The sequence below is a fragment of the Crassostrea angulata genome, chromosome 5, assembly GCF_025612915.1.
Source record: "Crassostrea angulata isolate pt1a10 chromosome 5, ASM2561291v2, whole genome shotgun sequence".
Taxonomy (NCBI): Eukaryota; Metazoa; Mollusca; class Bivalvia; order Ostreida; family Ostreidae; genus Magallana; species Magallana angulata.
The window spans coordinates 39,306,299-39,330,783 of record NC_069115.1 but is presented as its reverse complement, the minus strand read 5'-3'; the positions used below and the strand labels follow the sequence as shown (position 1 = coordinate 39,330,783).

General features: G+C 32.5%; 1 protein-coding gene across 1 annotated transcript in view; it reads left to right on the top strand.

Moving 5' to 3' along the window:
- LOC128183172 (uncharacterized) overlaps window positions 1-24,485 on the top strand; it is a 50,492-nt gene that overhangs the window by 12,571 nt on the left and 13,436 nt on the right. Inside the window, exons 4-8 of the mRNA XM_052852081.1 lie at window positions 6,426-6,576; window positions 14,556-14,707; window positions 14,815-14,925; window positions 15,026-15,176; window positions 17,203-17,354. Coding sequence (XP_052708041.1) covers window positions 6,426-6,576; window positions 14,556-14,707; window positions 14,815-14,925; window positions 15,026-15,176; window positions 17,203-17,354 — 717 coding nt within the window. The remainder of the gene's footprint in view (window positions 1-6,425; window positions 6,577-14,555; window positions 14,708-14,814; window positions 14,926-15,025; window positions 15,177-17,202; window positions 17,355-24,485) is intronic.

Genomic DNA, 24,485 nt, shown 5'->3' with positions numbered 1-24,485 from the left:
CATGCTACTAGTCTATTGAATCTCCCAACTTACTTTGCCGTCACTTCACACCAACAATTTTACACAACATTCACAGTCACAGAAATAGCCTCATGTCAAAATGATGATGAAATTCACTGCACTTTCAATAAGGCTCTTACACCTGTTACATCACCATCTTGTGTCATTGGTCTTTTTGCTAACAATAAAAAGTGGGTTAAAGATTTTTGCAATTTTAGATTTTTACAAAATGTTTTGAAATCTGACATCATTGAACTTTCAAGTACTTCAGTCCTAGTCTACAATGCATGGAATATAGATATGAACTGCCCCAATAAACAACAAATCTTAAAAGGTTGCAAATTTTGTGTACTGCACATTCCTTGTAGATGCACTCTCACCACAAATATCTTGTTTTACTCTCCAAAGCTTGTTGACTGTCATAAATCTTTACAAAATATTACTACCTCTCACCCTCTCAATTTGGCTCTCCTTCAGGAATTTTTCAGTGATTCATTATTAAAGTCAATTTCAGGTGACACTACATTTTTAGACCCAATTCAAGTAAATCTCCCTGACTTTAAATTGTATTCACATAATTATAATCAATTTTTGGCTGCGGATCAAAAAGCTCATCTAAATTTGACGAAAATGGTTCAAGTTGCAAAGAAAGATCAAATTATTTTTAAATCTTTGGCAGAACCACTACTTGATGGTAACATAGAAATTAATTCATCTTGGCCTTCTGTTAATGATATTATTGATTTTGTTGCCTTGGGAATAGCAATTCTTTCTTTAGTAGGGTTAATTTTTATGTTTTTCAAAGTCCGAAAATTGCTTTTAATTGTTTCAATACTAACACAGGTTAAACAAGCTCAATCTGAATCAGAAATGCCTTCTTTTGTTTACAAACCTTTTCAACCTGCTACCTCCTCTCCAACAGAGTTTGAATACTTGTTACAAAATTTTTCGTGGAATCATGCATCAGTTTTGTTATCTTCAATTGTTATTTCAATTTTGTTTTTCTTCACTGTATTTCTTTGGTATTCAAAAAGAAAACTGAAATGCACCCAAATTATTTTAGAACTTACAACTGGTGGTGAATGTATACTTGTTCCTGTTTTAACATTACCATTGTGTCCTTCATTTTGGCAAATCAACCCACCTTCTCAAATTAATCATATTTCTGTCAAGTTTTCATTGTTTTCACCCAAAATGTTTATTAACTGGTCAGATTTTACTGTGACAAATACTAAAGGTACTCGAGCGATTACTGTTAAATCAAAGATTAACCTTGATTTTTGTACTGCATACAAAGCAAAGAGAATTACTGAACAGCTTTTTGATGTCCATATTTTGATCTCTCATCATGGTTTATATCAACCACTGCCTCATTTTGGCACTTTTATTGTTGATTCAATGAATTTTAAAGAACATTCCCCATAGATCTTGTTTATGTGTTTCAACATTGTTGTATTTCACTTGATTTTATTTTTCATATCTGTGACTCAAGATTTGTACAACACATGTTTTGTGAATTGTAGACAAAATTAGTGAATTGTTTTTCTTCCCTGTTTGTTTTGCATGTATGTCAATTCCTTTTTATTGCTTTGGCAATTTACTTAATTTAGATTCATTTCACCAAGTTTTATTAGTTTTTTTTCTGAATGTAGATTTTTGTATATACTTGTAGTATAAAGTATTTTTCTTCATTATAATATACATGAAGTTTGTCTATCAGGTTGTATTATGAATATCATTTTTTTTTCTTCATGTATTACATGTAATATTTTTCCTCATCTTTATTCCTATGCTGATAGTTATTCATTTGTTTAGCCTGTGTTTATATATATTGTCAGTTTTTCTTGTATATATATGCATTTATATTGATCTTCCAATACACTTTTCAATTTGTAAATATATATTAAAAAAAAAAAAAAAAAAAAAAAAAAAAAGTATCCATTTAACAATAACTACCAGTTAAGTCACTTTGCTTTGGAGGACCAAAGCTTATTTTGGCAAGGGGGGTAAACTGTTATAGTTAAGTTTAAATTGATAAATTTTAAACTTTTAATGTAACAGTTATAAGTAACATGAATCAGCAATTCATGATATTTCACTGTTCAATTAATTGAAAAATGTTGTTATTTGAAATAGAAATTCGTGCGTTTATGACCTTTAATTACGTATCAAAATTTAATAATTGAAATTAGTTTAATTAATTTATTTTGTTTAGTGCGATGAAATATCTTATACATTCTTTTAACTTAAAATGGTATTCTTACATAAATCTTATTTAGACTAATTTTCACTCCCAAGGTTTACTAGCACATCTTATGTAACACATAGAATGTCATTTTACATTAAAGAATTTTTGACAGGCTGTTAGGTAGTAATGTAAACATTTCGTTTTTCGGTTTCTTTGGAAATAAATTCTTTGGCGCATTAGCTTGACACTTCGAAATTCCACGTAGATAAACTTATTTATTTTGTTTCGGCTTCAAGTTAATCCTGTCTTTGTTACAGGTCTTCTTTGCGGAAATGCGAGTAATTGTTGTAACACCTTTTTGGCTTAGTTAACAGTGTCAAGCATCAAAGAAATTTTGCCGAAATTGGGCGTTAACCTTTTTAAAATGAGTTACCTGATTGGTCAATTTCAAGTCCGTAGAGTGACCGCGTTGGTAAGTGATTTTTACGAAATCACTTTCCAATTGCGGCTCATCGAAATAAACTTCTTTTAATAAATTTCTACGGATTTTGATTTTGATTCCTCAGGTATTGTGAACGTGAGTTCCTCACATAGCCACAAATCTGCTGAGCTATTCCCCAATCATCACGACGGTGAAAACCAGAGTGTGATACATGGAATAATACTAGGGCCCCAAGAGGGGTTTAAAGTTTAACAGAAAAATATAAAGGTAAACGTTTAAATGGTTTCTTCTCAAGAACTGCAAGCTACATTTTTGGGGATTACTATGCAAGCATCAAAATAATAAAGTAGATTCTGAAATGTTAAAATCATTACCCCTGGACTAATACTGGGGTCTAAAGGAGGTGTAAAGTTTGACACAGAAATAGATACGGAAAATGTATAAAAATGTCAGATTACTGTGCAAGCATGCCCAAACTATATAGATTCTTAATTATTGAATTCATGATGTTAGACCTACCGCACTCAAAAAGATCAACTATTACATGGTGTATGGTGAAATGGTAAAGAAGTCGTGTTAACTTTATACCAACATTTGTACAGTTTGTCGGAGAGAGAGAGAGAGAGAGAGAGAGAGAGAGAGAGAGAGAGAGAGAGAGAGAGAGAGAGAGATTTTGCATTGATTTTGAATTAAAAGTTACTATTAGTTTACCTGAAAATTGTTTTCTCAATAAGTTGACATGCAATCTTTATTAATTTTCATAACTTACAATGTATAATTATTTAATTAGATTAACTTACAATAGTCATTTTAATCTTTTATCCATCAATGTTTTATTTTACACCAGATCAATTGATCAAAGAAACTGAAAACATGTTTAACAACTGATTGATTGAAATTAAAGTTTCAAAGGAGAGAATGTTGACATTATTTTCACTTGGTCAGTGGTTATATAAGAGCTACTGTACACAGCCCTTCTTGACAATTTGCAGTGCGCGGTAGCGAGATTTGGAACAATGAGGTGACAGACACACGTATATATATATATATATATATATATATATATATATATATATATATATATATATATATATATATATATATATATATATATATAATCAAAAAAGAAAAAGAAAATGAACAGTTCCAAAGTTTCTATTCCCTAACGCTTTCTGGATTTACATCCTTCTTCAGGTGAATGTACATAAGTTAACTATATATATACACACACTTCCTAAGATCTGAATGGTCAGTATGTGATTATATAATAGCTACTGTACACAGCCCTTCTTGACAATTAGCAGTGCACGGTAGCGAGATTGGGAACAATGAGGTGACAGACACACGTGTACTTGTATATACACACGTCCTAGGATCTGAATGCTTGGTACTGCTAAACAATAATGCAATATGTTGTTTTAACACCCCTTTATACTTTTTCCCTAGTTTTCAAGTAAAGCAAACAGAATTGGAAAATTTTGATTTATCAGCTCTAAGAATTTCAAACATGAAAAGGAACAGTTTTAAATTTGGAACATTATTTGAAACAGTGATATGAATTAAAACTTAATTGCTCTCTTATATTTTTCATTTTTCAATTAAGATTTAAATAAATGTATGATATTTTTCTCATCTTAAACCCGAAACATTGTTTGAAAGTCATGCATGTGTGTATTTACAATACCCGTTACTGGCATATGTATACAATCATGCATTAATCATTTATGAACTGTTTTATTGCTTTATATGTACATGAATGAACACAATTATATACAATAATGCATGTAAATTAAAAAACTGGACAATGCACACTGTGAAATGTTAAAAGTGTCAAAGAACCTGACTAATCCCTTTCTCTTCCTCTTTTCTCTCTCTTATGATCTATGAGGAAAAAACAATGGCTATCATCTATTGCGATTTACATGATAAAGACATTAACTAATCTACTTCCCGGTAAATTGAACCAACAGACATTTCTATGCATCATTACGCCATGCAAAAATATCAAAATATAGGTGATCATTTCGATTGGTGTACATGTGTGATTATCTGCATGTGCTAATTATGTTGTGTTATTACGCGCTTTAACTCAGGCAGGTAACATGGGTCCTCCACTATTTCACAAAGACAAAACAACTGATAAACACGTTCGGCCTCTGTCCCAAGCTCTTTGAGCTTACTGCGATCATAAGAGCGCATCAATTTACTAAAATCTAAAATGTGCGGACCCCAAAATCATTTCAAAAAAAGTAAAAATATTGTTTATGTTTTCCGAGGGGCGATGGGGTCTGAGATATATTTTTTCTGCAAATTTAAGAAATAAGATTTTTCCATGGAGGGTGGGTGGTCCAGATCCCCCGTTAATCCGCGCATGGGTAATATGGGTAGTCGAATGCTAATAGCTAGGTGTTGTTATGGGTGATCAAGTTTATTGATGCTTAGTGCAAGAGTGTCAATATTTTTTTTACTGAATTTTTGTTTGTAAATAATTATCAAAACTCATGCTAACAACATAAATATTATAAAATCCGCAAGTGCTTTTCTTCAAAAAACAAGGCTCAATTTCTCCTTCACTTATAACATCAGTACTGTATAAGTTTCTCAGCACTTTTCTAAGTTTCTCAGTACCGTCAGTAAAAACGTCAGTACTATTCTAAGTTTATCAGTAATGTCAGTTCATTGTCAGTAAATGTTTATCAGTAAAAAATGGGAATGTCAATACTTTTATGACTTAGTAGTAAATGTAGATTCTACAATGTTAAAATCATTACCCCCCGAATCACACTTAATCCCCAAGATTGGTTCAAAGTCTTACATAATGTTATATAAGGAAAATGATTAAAAATCATCTCAAGAACTATAATGCCACAATATGTGAACTAACAATCATCCTTAAACAATGTAGATTCTAAATTGTTGAAATCATGACATCCCAAACTACATGTAAAAAATCTTCTCAAGAACCACTGAATCAAAAATGCCAATGTTTACACCAAATTAAAGCTTTATATATAGTGAAGATTCTTTATTGTAAAAATGTGAACTGTAACATCGTGACCCCTGACAAAAACTGGGACCTCAAGAGATGTCCAAAGATTAACATAGAAATATATATGGAAAATGTCTAAAATCTTCTTTTCAAGAACTACAATGCTACAATATTTGAGATTACTATGTAAGCATCCTCAAATAATGTAGATTCAAAATTGTGAACATCATCACCCCATGACTAAAACTAGGGCCCCAATAGAGGTTCAATTTTTCACATAGAAATATACAAGGAAAATGTTAAAAAGTCTTCTTCTAAAGCACTGCATGCTACAACTTGTGAGATTACTCAGCAAGTTAATTGTAATTGGAAATTGTACAAAATGGATATTAATATTTACGGTATCGTAACATATATACTATTGTATATCGTCACATATGATACAATATATTTCATATCATTTTAAACAATTTCAAATAGCTAAAGGTCATTATGCATTATTTGATTGAAATTTAATTAAAATATTATGTAAAAAATTATATGAAATAGATCATGATATTATAATAATTCTGATATTTGTATAATTTAAATGAAAATGTGATATCACATATATATTATAGTTTATGATATGATATGATATGATATGATATGATATTATATAATAAATTGCATGTATCAACTCATGATATAAATCAAATAAGACTATAATTTTCTTATAAAACGATCATAGTTGTTTCATATGAGCGATGCCTCGTCTCGCTGACCTTTGTAATTTTTTATAATCTTTGTTATTTTATTTACTTCAGACTGCTTCAAAACACCGGCTTCGTGTTGGATCCAGTATAACTTCACTTATGACAACACCTGGGACGGATGTACCGGGGGAACTCGTTATGTTCGGAGAACTCAGTATCCTTCCGCCCCGTATGTGGGCGTGGTCCTATGCAGCCCCACCAGGTAATTGAACAGTCAGTATAATTTAGACATTTGTTTTCACCATCGGCGAGCGCAGCATTGCAAGCTCGAACGAAAGCATCCAGCTGAAGAAAAATTCCATATAGATTTACACTGACCCTACGAATTCTTTAGTTGTTACATGTAATGTGAAAAAGGGTCCAAATTTCTTTGTAAACTGTATCTTTCTTTTAAATACTCTAAGAAAATGCTTGACTGATATTTTAATTGTGTTTGAAATGCTTTCCTATCGTTAATTTTACTCCGCTGGATGGTTGATTGAATGTTGAGGTCAACGGTCAATTATCATCATGTTATATATACATCTGTTCACGCAGATAGACAATCAGAAATAGGACTATTGAAAAACAAAGGCATTATATGACTTACTCTACGCACTATATATCGGAGTAAAAAGTACAGAGCGCAGCGAGAGGCGGGCGAAGCAAGGCTTAATGGAACCTCATATACCAGTACACAAGAAAATCAGTGGAAATAAAGGTTGGAGTAGGGGTGCTAGAATAGAGTCTAAAATCTTTTTTCGAGGCCCTACGCGCCGCTATTATGGCAGCCATATTGTTCGACAATGTTAACTCGATCGTTGAATTACTGGCGCTTGTGAATGTTTATTGCCCCTAAGCTCGATAAATAACTTTCCAAGGTTTAAATCGAAAATAATTCAATAAATGATTGACAATGCAAACCAGGTAAGTTTGAATAGAACTTTAATCAAGAAATACTACTACTGTATGCCTCAGGTTACTGTTTTCGTCACTTTTTTACAAAAACAAAAATACACATAACTTTCAAAAAGTTACAATTGAAATCGATATAAGAAGAAAAATCCAAAACTTTTTCATAACACTTTTTTTTACCCAGAAAAATTACCAAGAACGATAACAAACTTCTTTTGGAGATTTAGAATGGGAAATGTATACATATTTTATCCATTTACAAATACTCGTGACACCTAGCACAGTTTTTCGAAGTTCTCATCCGGGTATTTTTAATGTCGTTTGCAACGCAAAATCCCTGTAGACATCTATCTTTTTGGTTGTGTATTGAAACCTGAAACGGTAAAAAGAGCGTTTCAAAACAGAGAAGTTGGACCTTTTTTCATTCTAGTTGCTAAACGTAGTTTGGGTACAAAAGTATTTTTGAATTGATAATTGAGAAATATTTAACTAGCAAAAAGTGGTGAGAGCTGAGACTTGGAACAGGGTATATTTTTACGTATGTCTTCTCATATTATTTAATGGAAAATAAAAACATTAACATCAAGGAACCGATCTTTTAGATATAGTAACATTTTTAATTTATCAACATATCATTATATAAAAATTCTTCTGAACCACATATTCTCCACGTATATCTCCAAAGACAAAACTTCTTTTACATGTAATAGAGGAGTAGGAATGATCACAATAAGGCTCCAACTCAGAACAGTTTAAAAACCAACGACTGAGCTACAGGGTTACCCCACTAGCTAATATATAAGAGAGTAGGAACGTAATTATACTGAGCCTACATACCCATCTATCACATTTTGCCCCTTTCCATTTGAAATTTTTATCTCTTAGAAATCTCACACAAGACTCTTTATTCCACTACACGTGGGTTATTTGGTTGGGGGCCTATGTATTAGAATGAGTTTGACAGTGCTGAGCCTATACAAACATTAGTCTCGTTTAACCAGACGCTCGGCTGTCTCCGACAAGGAGAGAATCTGGTTAAAATTATTAGCTCACCTGAGCTGAAAGCTCAAGTGAGCTATTCTGATCACATTTTGTCCGTCGTCCGTCTGTCCGTCTGTCTGTCCGTCCGTCCGTCCGTCTGTAAACTTTTTACATTTTGAACTTCTTCTCTAAAACCGCTTATCCAATTTCAACCAAATTTGGCACAAAGCAGCCTTATGGGATGGCGAATATAAATTGCAGAAATAAAAGTTCGATCTGTATTCAAAGCGGAGAAAACCTTGAAACTGTAGAAAAAGGGGGGTGCATTTTTAAAAATCTTCTTCTCAAGAACTACCGAGGCAAATTCAACGTAGTGTAGCATAAATTATCCTTATGGGAAGGAAAATATAAATTGCAAAAATTAAGGTCTAATTCAGTTTCAAATCTGAGTTATTACGAAAATAATGATAAAGGAAAGGCGTGTTTCAGCTTCGGTTCGGTTCGGCATCCGGTAAAATGGGTAGGCAAGACTTGGCCTGGTCAAAACAAAAGATTGGCAGTTATTAATCTGCCAATCTCATTAAAATTTCAGGATATTTGATGGACCAGTTATATTTGTATTCGCTGTAAATATTGCCGCAAAATAATGCGTATTTGGAATTGACGATTGCCGATCTGCCCCGGCTTTTATTTTGCCACGGCCCGGGTTTGCATACCCATTTTACCAAGACTCGTATTCCATACTTCTTTATAAAACGAGGTTCTTTGTTTAAAGCAGCCATGACATTATACGAAAAAGGGTCGATCTGACTATGATGAATTTGCTTGTTATGCAACAGTTCGTGTATGAAGGGAAATTTTTGAAACATGCAAAATATATTGGTGCCGATTTTGTGAAGTAAATTGAGGCTTAATATTTCAATGCGTTGACAGATTTCACACATGACGTTGGTGTTAGCTTGTTCTGATTTTCGTTTCGTTTTCATTATTTATGCTTTGTAATTTAACCTGGGAACTCTCGTATTACGTGATTTTTACGTATCAATTCAAACAGAGACTTCGGTAAATCAAACAGTTAACTGTTTACCTGCGCAAATTAAGCAAAATCTGATGTATCAAAAAAGTACTGAAATACAATTCATTCTATCGGTAATTCGGCATTATCTTATGCGTAAAGTCATGTCAACAAAATATGACTCAAACCTAGGGAAACTGTGAGCTCTGTATCTTGCTTATAATTCTACGATTGACGCTGAAATTTTGGTTGAAAATTAGAAATTCTATATGAATTAGAGTATGTTAAATACTTGTACAAACAAAATAAAAGAATGATATTCTGTATATACCTACTCTCTGGGGTCCCCTCATTATACAATAAATAATGTGAAATCTACATCAATTTTGATAGTTTTTCAGACACGAGTAAATAAAAACGACATCTTTAAAAAAGTTTCCATAGTTCTGACACATTTCTGTTATGGGGATAAAATAATTATCGCTATTCCTAAGAAAATAGCACAGCGGAAAATTATCCTGGTTTGTACGCGAGGTAAATAACAGTCATTTAATTATAATGGAGAAGACAAATTAAATTTTTGAATGTTTTAATTTGAGGAATTGAGCACATTGAGGTACAATTTTTTTCATCACATCTATACATGTAGGATTTTTTAAATAAAATACAATAACTATTATATATATTTTTTAAATACAATAACAAGTAAGTAGTTGATGAAACAAATGTACCTATATGCTCTCATATATTTTGATCGCTTTACAAAGTGGGGGGGGGGGTGGGGGGGGCAGAACGAAAATATAGGGAATTGGAAGTTAACAACTTCACAGTGTACCCCTACCAAATGTTTAGTTTTATATCTTGCGTAGGATTTTCTTATTCTGGTAAAAAATAGTATTTCATGAAGGTACAATGTCAATGATTACGTGTATGCAAAAATAAGTGTAAAATTCGAATACTTGACAATATTTATTTTTTGTTATTCTACCGAGGGACCATATGGCACAATATCTTTTGAACGCCCATTGTTGCTCAGGTGAGCGATGTGGCCCCATGGGCCTCTTGTCTTATATATCTTGGTAAGCATCGTTTTGACGTCAATAACATTTACGTGAAGCTTTACCAGACCCTCTGCTTGTCGATATACGGGGACAGCCGGTGTAAAGTAGAATAATGATCCACGTAGAATAATGACCGGGGAGATTTTCGACCTAGATTTTATACACCTGGTCATTAGTCTACGCAGAAAAACACCCCCCCCCCCCTCCCCCATCTCCGGTCCTTGTTCTACGTAGAAATATGACCCTTTTGCCTTATGTTTTCTTAATCATTACGTTAGAATATTTTAAATAAAGAGCATTTACCGTAACATTCACAAGTTGTTGAAATTAATAGATCACTTACAAATTACTTATCTACCCTTTGAAGGAAGCAATGGGTAGTGTCACTTACGTAATCAACTAATTAACACTACCACGCTAGCCGCAAGGAGTTCACTCAACCATCCAGGTAAGGTCCATGCGGAGCTATAATTATACGCTTGATCGACCGCGTGTGTACACAGCAATCACTTCGAGTTCTCAAGAGTGAAAAAAATGAAATATGTATAACGGGACCCAGGTTTTACTTCGAGAGATCAAGAACTTCGAGAGATCGGAGTTCGAGAGATCAAGAGTAAACTTGCTTAGTTATATAGAGAAAAAAGTCGGGACCGTGAGTTCACTTCGAGAGATCAAGAACTTCGAGAGATCGAAGTTCGAGCCATCGAGTGTCACCTGTATCTATTACATACATATGAAAGATGACGTAACAATGTAGACTGAGCACGATACGATTAGTTTATTTTCGCTTATTTTGACTATAGTATGTTCTAAGGTATTGTTTTGTCAATTTTTTGACGATATTTAAGAAAATACACATACATTTACCTGTAAAAGAATTACAATTGAAATCGGTAAAAGGGAAAACTTCACGATTTTTCATTAACTTATTACCATATTTCACTCTTGAAAAGTTCACAAGAACGAAAACAGATTTTGTACGGAGATTTTCTAATATGAAATGTTGACACCGTTTATCTATTTGAAAGTCACTTGCAATACATGTCTTTTGCGATGCAAAATCCTCGTAGACTTTTTTTAATTTTTAGCCGTGTTTTAAAACACGTCAAGCAAGAGAAAAGAAATTCTAATTCTTTGGGTTTTTTCAAACTATTGAATAAAAATCGTTTGAACCCTGGGGTATTTAAAAACACCTAATAATATCGCAGCAATATTAAGGTGTCCGGTAACAAAAATCAACTGAAAAACGATATTCTTTAAATCAACGAAAAAATAGTTCTAGTGGGAGAATTTCTACGATTTTTTATATCATATATTGACAACTTTGTCAAACATAATATTTGACGCATTTTTTTGACGTCATATGTACTTAGTTGTCACGTGACATGCATTTCCTTACATTGCAAATTGTCGGATTAAATTGCAACGGCGCAGGTGATTAATGGCTTATAATCAGAAATATTTTATAAGAAAAATCCTTTATTATGTCATACACTTTGAAGTTCTTGCTTGGGCTTCAAATAGATATTGTGTTTATTTAAGATATTGTTTAAACATTTCGCCAAAACACCAAAATAAAGCACATTTTCCTAATTAAAAGCTATTTGAATAAAATTAGGGTAAATCCATAGGTTTCCCAAGCACGATTAACTTTGGTACCCGTATTCTCTAACAATTTTACCTAAGATATACAAAAACTGTAATTTTTCTCGATGGCGCTTAGCTGTTTTTTTTTTTTTACATGTATTAAAATTTCTTTATTCAGTTGTTTACACATAACAGGGGAAGTCTCTAAACCACTAATTTACAAATAGACTTTAACTTTTAAATGAACCTTTTAATCTACAGATTATTTAATACTAATAATTGATATGAATGAATTCTGTATATCTAGCAAAAACGGCAGCATCTATGTAAAAGAAACAAGCGGTTTTTCACTTTTCAATATAGTGCACTTTTAACATTACGATACATTCCCTTAGAACTATCGATGGAATGCAATCGTGACGACAAAGTTGATTATGACGTCATATTGTGTGATAGACAGACAAGTGATTTTCTACACATCGCTTTGGGAAGCCTTAGCATACTCACGATCAGAAAATGTGCTGCATAAATATGTATGGGACAGAATATAGATAGGCGGATACTATTGTGTGCCTCTCAAGAATTTTAGTATAACTGTACAAGCTCTGTTTAAACAAAAAAAATACGCGCGGCCCAAAGTCACACTGTTTACAAATTGGTAAATTATAAACGTTTGCTGCACCAGGTAAGTAACAGTTTTCAATAGTCTGCAAGTAGGTGACAGTGAGGGATCATTTTCCTGGAGGAGGTATCTTTTTTGGTTGTCATTTTCTTCGATAATTCCGTATAAAAATATGTGACATCCATTTTGGAAAAAAGTCTATTGGAGGACTGAGCTGACATAATATGGATCCATTATCAAATACAAAAGTGGGGCCTTGTTTACTACGCAAAGAAAATTTCGTTTTTTCATGTTTAGACAAACTTTTATATATGCATTACTGGACTAGTAAATAGCCGTTATTTTTAGGTAACATTTCTTGTTATTGCCTGTCTAGGAATTCGGTCAATCGTCGATGCTAGACATGATCAGGTCAATGTTTTACATAGTCAACAACGTTTTACCAAGTCCTCTGTCATATGTAGATCCCTGGTTACCTATTTTTGACACTTATTTATTCTTTCATGTCCTTTATGGATTCCTTTCAAAACTCAAAAGGATTACATTCTTACAGCTGAAAGAATGTAGAAAGAACAAGTTGCAAATTGCAAGACTGATACGATTTCTCTAATTCCCTAAAATGGACCAATTGATGAAGTGAATCTTCCTTCTTCATAATAAGTTTCAGCACACACTTATGCAGTGTTCTCAAATTTCATCCAATAGTTGCATTTTTGCTGAATTGTTTCTAGGATGTTTTCTTAATCTGCTTCAGTCTATATATAAAGGTGACAATAAAAGCATTTATTTACATAAGTTTATAACTATAGCAGAAACATAGAAAGATTTAACTTAAAACTATATGTTCACCATTGTTAATTATATACATGTCGTTTGCATACACTCAACAAAACTTGTGTTCATCCATTAAAATATATTTACAATTATATAAAATCAATTAAGCATATTTATTTGTCTTTTCGCTGGTGTGACTTGTTTACACTTAACTTTCAAATAGTTAAGAACGATGCATTGACCTTGACCTCGGGTTGCAACCCGAGACCTCGACCTTTGTTAATTATCATAAACACTTCTGATTTGGTCAAATTCTGCTCAGAGGATGTTTTCTCCATAATCATTTTGCCATGTTAAGGGTTTTTCGTTTTCAGTGGCCATGGTCACGATTTTGTTCAAATATTATTTTTACGATTTTTATGTTTACAATGCTTCAGTAAGGCATTTTTAATAAACAACCAAATTTTGAATGTCATTTGATGAGTCATAAGCGAGTTACAGAGCTTATAATTCTTCGCTATGTAAACAAAGCGATTGTTTACATTTTGAATGTTGAAGTAAAAATTCAAGTTTTAGACCTAAAATGAATGTGATTATCGTTTGGAACTGTTTATTTATGCTTAAAATAAATAATAAGATAGACAAACCAGCTTTAAAGAGATTTTTTACTGGTATATTGAATATATGTATACAAAAACAGGGTACGAGCCTTGTTTACATGACGAAGAATTGTAAGCCTCAACGACTGGCATCCAAATTTCATTTGATCATTAGAAATGCATTTCTAAAGCATTGCAAATAATAAAAACATAAAAATAGAATTTGGCCAAAATGGTGACTATGCTCCTTTAAACTATCACTAAAGACTAATATCAATCACAGGACATTGTCAATCTTATTCAAACACACGCAGAAAAATACCAGAAATCAATTTCAATCTTTGTTGTCTTGTTTTAGTAATGTGTCTGACGAAAAATATTATCAGTTATGAAATGTTTAAAATTTCTTAACTTTTAATTTCAATGTTAGTTTGTCTATTTCCTATGGTGAACACCAAGAAGTTTTGTTGAGTGTATATATAAACTGTCATTATATCCATTGACCTTTATTTATGTTCTGTTCACATCAAATTTCAATTGTATTATATCTGTGTATTAAGAGAGGGCGGTCAAAGTTTTGGAACTTGTGCCCAACCCCAATTTTAATAATGTGCAATAAAAATATGTTCAAATCAAATTATTTTTCAGGTACAAGATAGTTTTGGGATCCGCTTTTACGGATAAATTTCTCAGCATTGGTGATGGTTATGGTTCAGGGGCGGATCACTGTGAACTTGTAGGCGGATACCAAACTGAGGCTATAGTGGCAAATGATTATACAACAGCTCCAACTGTTACGGGTACTTTGATACAGGAAGTTCTTTTATATGTCTATGTAAAAAAGAGAGTTCATTGTAGAAAATGATAATATAATATGTCTTTGTAACGGAATATTTTTATTTTTTAGGATATAAGCGTTCTAACTGGGGTGAACCTTTCACGGTTGGAACGATAGGCAGCTCGACCCCTTACAAGTACAATTCATGGTACGAATGCGGAGTGACTCCACCAGAACCTCGTGAGTCGAAATAAAATTTAAAAAAAGATCGTTGGAACAATTAGCATATAATACATTGTATAGAATATGTCGTATTTATTTAATACAATCCACCTTTTAGCCTGTTTTAACACCCCGACATCATGTTGGTATGAGTATAGTTTTCATTATGATACTGCGTGGAACGGATGTACAGGCGGCCGGAAGTACGTCATGAAGACCAAATATACTTCCGCTCCTATTGTCGGAGTAGAACTTTGCAATTCAACAAGGTAAACTATTGAAAGCAATGCTAGGGATTCTATCTTATTTTGTTATCTTTTTGCTTTTTCTTGTTTTTCTTTTGTTATATTAGTTATTGTTTAGGGTATTCGATGTATGACGACCACATTTTGCACCTAATAAATGAATGGTCCGATGTTCTTAATCTTGATATCATTTTCAAGGTGTTATCAAATAAATATACTCCACCAAAGGATTTTTCAAAATTTTGATTATGGTCCAACTAATTACACCTTGAATTTTGCATTGAGTGTAGGGGCAACCAGGGTTGGCAAAAAAGCGGGAAATACTCATATTTCCCAGGACGGTGGGAAATACTGGTAATACCCGGGAATTACTGGTATTTCCCGGGGAATACTGGGAAATAAAGTATAACTACATATTATGGTACTTCATATTTAGTCTTCATCAAAACTGTTGGGATATAAACAATAGTACACCTTGAAAGCTATTACATTTTATAATTGTCTTTGATTTTAACAAGTTTTGACAGGCCAGTAATGCATTGGTTATATTCTTATGAATATTCCAAACTTGGTTCATTCATACACCATTATTATTTGTTTTTAAGACTTAAGTCAGGTATACAATGTAGGTGCATCTATACAGTTATCATAAATATGATATCAAATGTTCTTTTCTTCTGGTTATTTGGTGTGTGTGAAAATTGGCCAAGAAATTTATGAAAAATAAGGTGTGACTTGTGTCACTACCCCAGTATGTAACACACTTGAGAAGACAATTAGCCCCACTCATAGTATATATCTCCCCCAAAACAGGAGCACAAAACTGCCAAGAGTCAATTATTTATTAAACAACAAGTGTGATTATTTAATTGTTACTTGTAACACCTACAGTAATTATAACAGTTTATTTGGTACTTTGAGTTATAAATCTGTAAAACACTAAACTTGGGGTTCAAAAAGCTGGACTAAAATTTGTACTCTAGCAGCTTTAGAGGTCTTGGGGAATAGGTGATTTAAGATTCATAAACTGACAGTGAAATGGCAAAGTATGCTTAATTGTGTTTAATGCTTAATGTTAATATCTTCTATCCTAAACAGATGTTTAACATTGGGCAAATTAAAGAAATAAAGATTATGATTTTGTATTTCCCAGTATTTCCCACTTTAGTGAAAATCAGTAGTATTTACCGGGACGGGAAATACCGGTATTTACCACCGGTAATTCCCAGCACTGGTATTTCCCAGCCAACCCTGTGGGCAACGTATGTTTTATTTAGATATTGTAAAGAGTACCTTAAAATTCGTAAAACTCTCTTGGTTAATACATGCATAAACTTTCTATTTATTAAAATATGAAATAAAATAAAACATTTACCGCAGATATTTCGATAAAATTAAATTTTCTTTTTTTCATCAAGGGGAGATAACTCTTTAAAAAATCTTAAGGTGCAAAATGACTGGCTTCTTATATGTTGTCAGTCGTGTAAATTTGGTTCATTTCACTTTCGTTGTTATTTAGCAATACACATTTAACTAGTTTATAATGATTTAAAACTGTTCAATATCCCTTCATTATACATAGAATACCTTAATGTATCTTTCTTCTATTTTTTGTCTTTGTTTACTTTTGTTTTGTTATTTTTTTTAATTTTCAAATTTTATTTTATTTTTTTCTAATTGTATAACAATATGTTAAAAACATTTCAATAACTCACCAGTATAGGCTTATACTGTCAGTCTTTTAACAGAGGCATAACCAATTCCAATTTCTAGGGGAAAAAATGGTTGCATTATTTTTCAAAGTAAACTCGGAGGTAACGTTAATAAGTGTCATTGTGACTTTAAAACACGGTACTTTTAAAGCAACCGAAATGAATGAGAATATAACTCGTGTAACATAAATAAGATTACATACATTACAACTGTAATTATCAGATTATGTACCACTATATAAATACGGCCTATAATAAGGACAGGTACAGTTTCATATCTTTTAAAATGAATAATGTATATTTGCATCTTGGATAATTTTTACCTTTAAAAATAAAAGGTACCAGATTTTTCTGGGAGGAAATTTAACAGATAAATTTCTTAACATTGGTGATGCTAATGGCAATGGAGAAGACCACTGTGAATTGGTTGGGGGACAAGAGATGGATGCAGTTCTCCCTGAGACCAACAGCAGCGCACCTGAACTGACAGGTAAACTATGCTTGAGCCAGACAAAAGGGATTGAAGCATTGTATATCGGTTATCTACTAGATTTCTGTAGTGTAAACAACCAAGTTTTAAAACGTATGTATAAAAGCATATAAAAATTTATATACATACGAAAACCAATTCCGTGTTCATAATGATTTGATTTCATATCCGTCAGTTGGCAGTTATACAAGTATTTGAACAATCTAAGTTTATTATGAGTGGTAAAAATTGTACAGGTTTATACTGTAATATGTTTTGACCCATGGTGTGGATATATTCATTTACAGACCCTGAAACCTCCTACTACGCTACACGCTCGTTGCACCCTCGCTACACGCTAGCTAAACGGTTCACACGAAACGCTGAATGGTTTACACGAAACGCTGCACGCTTTGCCTGAAACGCTAAGCGATTTACACGAGACGCTGAAAAGTTTACACGAAACGCTGAACGGTTTACGCGAAACGACCCTCGCACGAAACGATTTGCTCGCTTTTCACACGCTTTCGACACGTTTTTTTCTGATCGATTTTCGTTTCCTTCGGATCCTCTCGGATTTTTTCCTCTTACTCTGTTAGTAAGAATTAATTTTACGAAAACACAAAATAATAGAAATACAGATATTTAAAACATATATGTACATAAGTATTAAATGGATTATTTAAATTAAATTGATACCAATATTCACAGCAAAAAATATTTATTCACAGAATTAACAATTGCGGAAGCTCATTGAGGCCAGCTTAGCAGAAAAAATAATATCTTTTTGCGTTTAAACGCAATAACTATTGCGTTTAATCGCAATCTTTTGCGTTAAATTGCAATAAGTTTTGCGTTTAAACGCAAAAGATTACGATTCTCTCTTTTCTGGGACATTTTTTTTCCTATTGATGAAATGTACCGTAACATTTCGATTTGGCATAATGCTCTTTGCGAAGTAGTCTTTTCCGAGTTGTTTCAAATCAACTGTCTTTCACAGTCTAGATACCCAGTATCCGGCTAGCAAACATCACTGGTGCATCAATCAATAGCCATTTTGCCTGCCATCTTTAAGGAAGAATTGGAAGCAAATATAAGCAAAGACTTATTCTTTCTCTTGTTTTTATTTATAGCGCGATCCTTCTTTCCAGGATACGTTTGCTTGGAAGTGCCTTATGCATTCAAGTTAAGACAACTTACTAACTATTTTATTCTAAGTTAATCCAAGTGAAAACCGGAAATTGAGTCTTTGTTTTGTGCCAAGTGTTGTCATCAAATCAAGGACTTGGTACATATACTAAGTATATATGTATATATAAGCTAAGGAATTAATTGAGATTTAACGCAAAAATCATTGCGTTTAATCGCAAATTCATTGCATTTAATCGCAAAACTATTGCGTTTAATCGAAAAAATTATTGCGTTTTATCGCTAAAATTATTGCGTTTAATCGGAAAATTTATTGTGTTTAAAAGGAATAATAGCTTTGCATTCAAACGCAATATTTTTTTGCGTTTAAACGCAGTCCATTTTGAATTTAATCGCAATACTCTTTGCGTTTTATCGCAATCTTTTGCGTTTAAACGCAAAATACATTGCGAATAAACGCAAAACATTGCATTAAAACGTAATAACTAATGCGATTTAACGCAATATAAATTAAATTTAATACTGAAGTGGCCTCAATAAGCTTCGTAGGAAATAACAAAAAATAAAAATGATTTCAATTTTTAACTCAATATTCGTATACATAACTGGCGCCCCGTATAACGGCGTACAGTGTATCTATCATTATCTATTTGAATTAAGTACCATGCATTTAGATTCCCATAATAATTAATTGCATGTGTACATTGTAGGCAAATTCCTGTGTGTTAATCACTTCTAAAACTTGTTGTTTTCCGTTGTTGTTTTCCGTAACAGTGTTTAAATAATTAAAATAATTACTTGTAAAATTTACTTTTAATCGGAATTCCAAAGAATTTTCTTCCCGAATTTCATTGAAATAAAAAGTATATTTTTTTCTGTGTTTACATTTAATTTCGTTCAAATAATTGTTAAATTTTCTATCATTTAAATTGTTTGCTTCATCAAATACTGATTCCGTCTACCCTGAATTCATTTAATTTTTATTGGCTATTAACAAAAAAAGAGACGCGTGGCCATCCAGTGAAAACAAATACACAGAGTTAGATTGACAGCTGGTTCAGCCAGGTGCAGGTCTTACCCGATGTCCGAGGTCATGTGTGCTGGTTGTACATGATTCAATAAGAGTTAAATTAAAAAACATACATGCTTATCAAGACAAAGCAGGGACGTATGAATGGGATTCAAAATAATTTACTTCCCGCATTTCATAGTAATAAACAGCATATTTTTTTTCTATGTTTACATTTAATTTAAATGTCCCTGGTAAAATTCGATTCAGGTTTGTTCCTATAGAAGTCACATGTTTTGCTAAGTGTATTTTATATTTTTTATGTATGGCGAATTTTAATATTTTACCAGTACTGAAACATCGTATAAGAACGTTATACGGGTACTCTGTAAATAGTCTTCTTTAAATACATGTGTTTGTCTTTTATTTGTTAAAAATGAATGAAATTTTGTAAAAAAAATAAATATATCATTTCTTCCAGATATTTGTTTTACATGAGATTACCTACAAAAGAGTGTTGCCAATCACAAAGTGGTTAAAGTAATGCATATTGAAACAACTAAATTGTCAGAGAGTTCTGTTGAACGTTTCACATGGTTTTCGCACGCTTTGCTCGAAACGATTTACACGCTTTGCCCGGAACGCTAAACGGTTTACACGAAACGCTTCACGATACACACGAAACGCTAAACGGTTTACACGAAACGTTTCTCGCACGAAAGTCGCACGCTTTTTTGGTGTAGTAGTACGTTTCAGGGTCTGTATCTGCTAAATGATACTCCTGCTTGTATGATTGACGTACAATTAGTAAGACAAAAGCTCAATCTTGCGAATTTTCTCATCTCTTGTATTTAGTGTTGATCAGGAAGAGGTGAAAATTCCTTAAACAAGATAATGGGGTTGTACAAAGTTAATGAGTCTGTTAAAAATTTTGGCAAATTATTATATATCAGTTGGCTGAAAGCAATTAATTTTATTAGCTTCAACCCGTGTTAAAGTAGTCGCACCAAGTCATAATGAGGATTTTACTTTATTGGTTTGACTTTTACATCCGGTATTGATTTTGCTCTAAATGTTGTTGTAAACAATGGCAATAATAAGCAATTAAAGGGACTTGGACACGATTTAAGTTAAAAAAAAAATTTGTTTTCCAATTTGTAATGATTGGAATAATTCATATTGGCATTTTTAATGCTTTCTTTAAAATTCAGAGTGACCTTTTGAGTTATATGGAAAATATAGAGGTTGACATTCTTTGTTCTGTAAAAAAAGCTTGAGTCTTCTTATTGTTCACATAAGTGATTTATTGCCATAAGTTTCAAATAAAAGTTGCTTTCTTCTGTTAATGATATCATTTATTAACAAATTGAATCAGTTTACCTTGTTTGCCACGGGTCTTTTTGTCAAAGAAATTGTGATTCTGTTCTTGACATTATTTGTAAACAAATATAAGACTCGATCTTTGTTTATAAAACAATGAATCTTACTTCAATATCTCTTATAACTTGACTACTAACTTTCATATTTTGGTCAATCATTCAAAATGCGCTGGAAACCATTTTATACATACAAATCAAAAAATAAAATTTTGATCTAAAATCGTGTCTAAGTCCTTTTAAAACAGTACGGTGCATTTGTATGATTTGTATGAGAGATAAACAAAAGGTTAGTGTTTAGACACTGGATTTTGTTAAGATAAAATGAAAACAAAATTTCTGATTAACCAGGATCTCCGGTACATGCTTATATCTTCTTTGTTTTGACCCCCCCCCCCCCCCCGAAGATTACTTTTTTCACTAAAATCGGTTAAAATTTAAAGACATTTTTTTGTGAACTAATTAAAGTTAAAACGATATCCGACATTGTTGACAGGCCTCAACAGAAAACTGTAGCAAAATGTGATTTTTACGAAATTTTTCTTGAGTGTAAACTTAGTTTAGAGCATATAGCGTGAAAAGTAATCCGTCAACAATTAATATGATTTATTTAACCCAATCTTTAGTGAGTCATCTGTTACTGTTTACTACTCTAAATTCAGGCTATGTGTACACACATCTATATGTACGAGGGTTGCCCCAAAATAACGTAGACAAGTGGCGTTATTCAGTTAATCGAAGACACAGCAAGATGAAACTTGTGCCACAAAAGGTTTAAGTAATTTGCATTCAAATTATGTTTTGATATCAAATATTTTTTTTAGATTAAATAAGTGAAATAAAAGAATGCTAGATGATAAAGTTAAAATCAAAAATCAACATATTAAAGTGAAAATTGCGAGAAAAAGGACTTTTCAAATAAAAAAAAACTAAAAATGAAAAATACATTGTTATTTGTTGATAATTTTATTTTTTACTAAGAAAATATTTTGGCTATAACACAACTGTTAAAGATTTTATTGTGCATTTTGTGACAAGTTGAAGTGTTAACTCGTCATAAAATGACGATGTCAGCGTTTAAGGCGGCGCAGCATTAACTGATTAAATTTTGTAAAGACCTTGAAAGAAATCCAAAGCGGCTAATATCAACAAAATCGCTTAGAAATGCATTTTGTGAATTAGCAGTCCAACAACATTTAGACGCGTATGATTCCAATAGGTAAAAAAAGAAACCCATACCGTTAGAAATGGATATCAAAATGCTGAGGTGGCAGGGGACAGTTTTTTTTATACAATTCATTGTAGCCAAGGGATGCATGTCTTCGGAACTCTGTAACTAGAATTTCCTCAGTTCCCATTCAGCACAAATACCTTTAATTCACTCTTTATAAGGCCAATCATCAATTTCTGAAGAAAATTACTAGTCAAAACCTGTAAAATTCTCTACATACTGGTTTTGATGAGATTTTGACCCTTTCATATTTTGCTAATTTTTCATGATTTTTCAGCTTTTTAGACCTCCCCCAGTTAATTCCCTGCAGAGGGTTGACCTTCCGTACCGCGTGCATGTTGCACTATCACATGTCAGAAACTTACCGCTGTATAGTTTACAATGTCTCATCCACCTACTTTTCGTGTTATTTTACCTCCCGTCTGTAACTTGCAATTTCACTGTGTAAAGTCAGCACAACAGTCATAGCCACAGGTTTCGCATTTTACCTCTGATTCTCATGTACCTAACATAAGGGGCCTACATATTGCATATCAATTTCAACAAGAGACACCCCTCTAACTAATGATAATCATTAAATATCAGTTCATGAATTTTAGCAACACTCATAAGCTTTCAAGTACAGCAATTCTCATTTTTACAAAAATATTGACGGGTACTTTATTCGAAACTGTCCCTTGCTACCTGAACGACACATTTCAGTAGGACGAAGTTAAGATAACAAATAATTCATGACAAGTTTGGAGTCAGCCGATCGTTTGTACTTAGTTAATATTTTAAACAACAAAATTAGATTTGTATGTTGAATGTGCATTCAGAGTACATGTTCAAAGAAAATATTTTTTTCAAGATATTTTAGTAAAACGTAAATGTTATTAAATGATGTGAAGGGTCTAGCAACAACGTAAAGACTGAAAATTTTCGACGTTGCTTATTGCGCAGCCTTACAAAACCTGTTGTTTCTAATTATTCATTTTTTTTAAAAGAAATAAATAAAGTTCAGATTTGAATTACGTCTGTTTCGAGATAGCCTCCCTTGACGTAGCTCTTCGCGCGCGGAGGTAAATTTTGTCTCGGAGTAAACCGGAAGGTGGGACAGATTTGTTTATATTGACAACTATGCCGGTCTATCATTGCTGCGTGCCAGAATGCACATCTTCGACAAGAAAACTTCAAGATTTGGATAAACAACAAAAAGATGTAACTTTTTATTCATTGCCTAAAAAGTCGGACCAAAGGAGAAGAAACCAGTGGATAAGGCTCATCAGACGGGAGAAGTCTTGGGTGCCAAACAAATATACAAGAATTTGTTCTTGCCATTTTGAGCCCGGCTCAAATACTCTGACATTATTTCCATACAACAATTTCAAAAAACCGTCTTATACTAGGTATATTTGTTAATGAATGCCTCATAATAATATAATATTGACTGTTGAATATTGGCAAACTTAATGAGCAGACGACAGTTCTTTCTTTTCATCTATAAAAGTTTATGATTTCTTTAAAGCTCATTGATTATCTATAGAATGTGATGAGTGTCATGAATATAAATTCAGCTATTTTCACGTCAAATGTTAAGGATTTTTTAGCTTGTTAATGTGAAAATATGTTTAACACTATTACATGTATTTAACTCTTGATTGTTAAAAAACCTAGCCCTTTTCTAAAATGAAATTGATTTAACAGGAACACAAGCAACTCTATCCAGAAGTCAGATGATATCAGTGATGAGGAAGAAACTTCAACAGAAAGCAATAGTGACATACCTCTTCATCATTATGAAGAAGACAACATCCCCTACGTTGCTGAGGAATATGAAATCAACACCAGTCATGATAGATCTGAGGGTAATTACTTATTAATCAAAAACATGCTTTCTAGCCTGTTATCATACATATTTTAACTGTCGTTTAATTTTTTAAATTGCAATAAAAATGAGTAGGAAAAAACTTCATATTTTTATATCTGACTTTTGATATAATTATTTATTCAACTCTAAATTTAAGCTTCAAGTTTTAAAGAATTAGAAATAGTGTGACCATTCATTGATTATAACCCGCTGTATCACTTTATTTTAATTTAATCTCATTATAAAAAAAATTTCAGGGGTGAAGCATGTGAAGAAAGTTGAATGTATTACAAATCCTCCCTTCCTCGATCATGTTTATGCTGCTGGTACATCACCAGGTTCTACTGATGTGAACGTCCAGGATACAACAGTGCAAACGGACATGACCATGAATGATATCAACATAATGTCTGATCAAATCCACAAACTTCAAGCAAAACTTGATGACAAGACCACTCTTTTAAGAGAATGTTTTATTGAGACTGTTACCAAAAATGATGAGAATGCTAAGTTGTACACAGGGTTACCGTCACTTGCT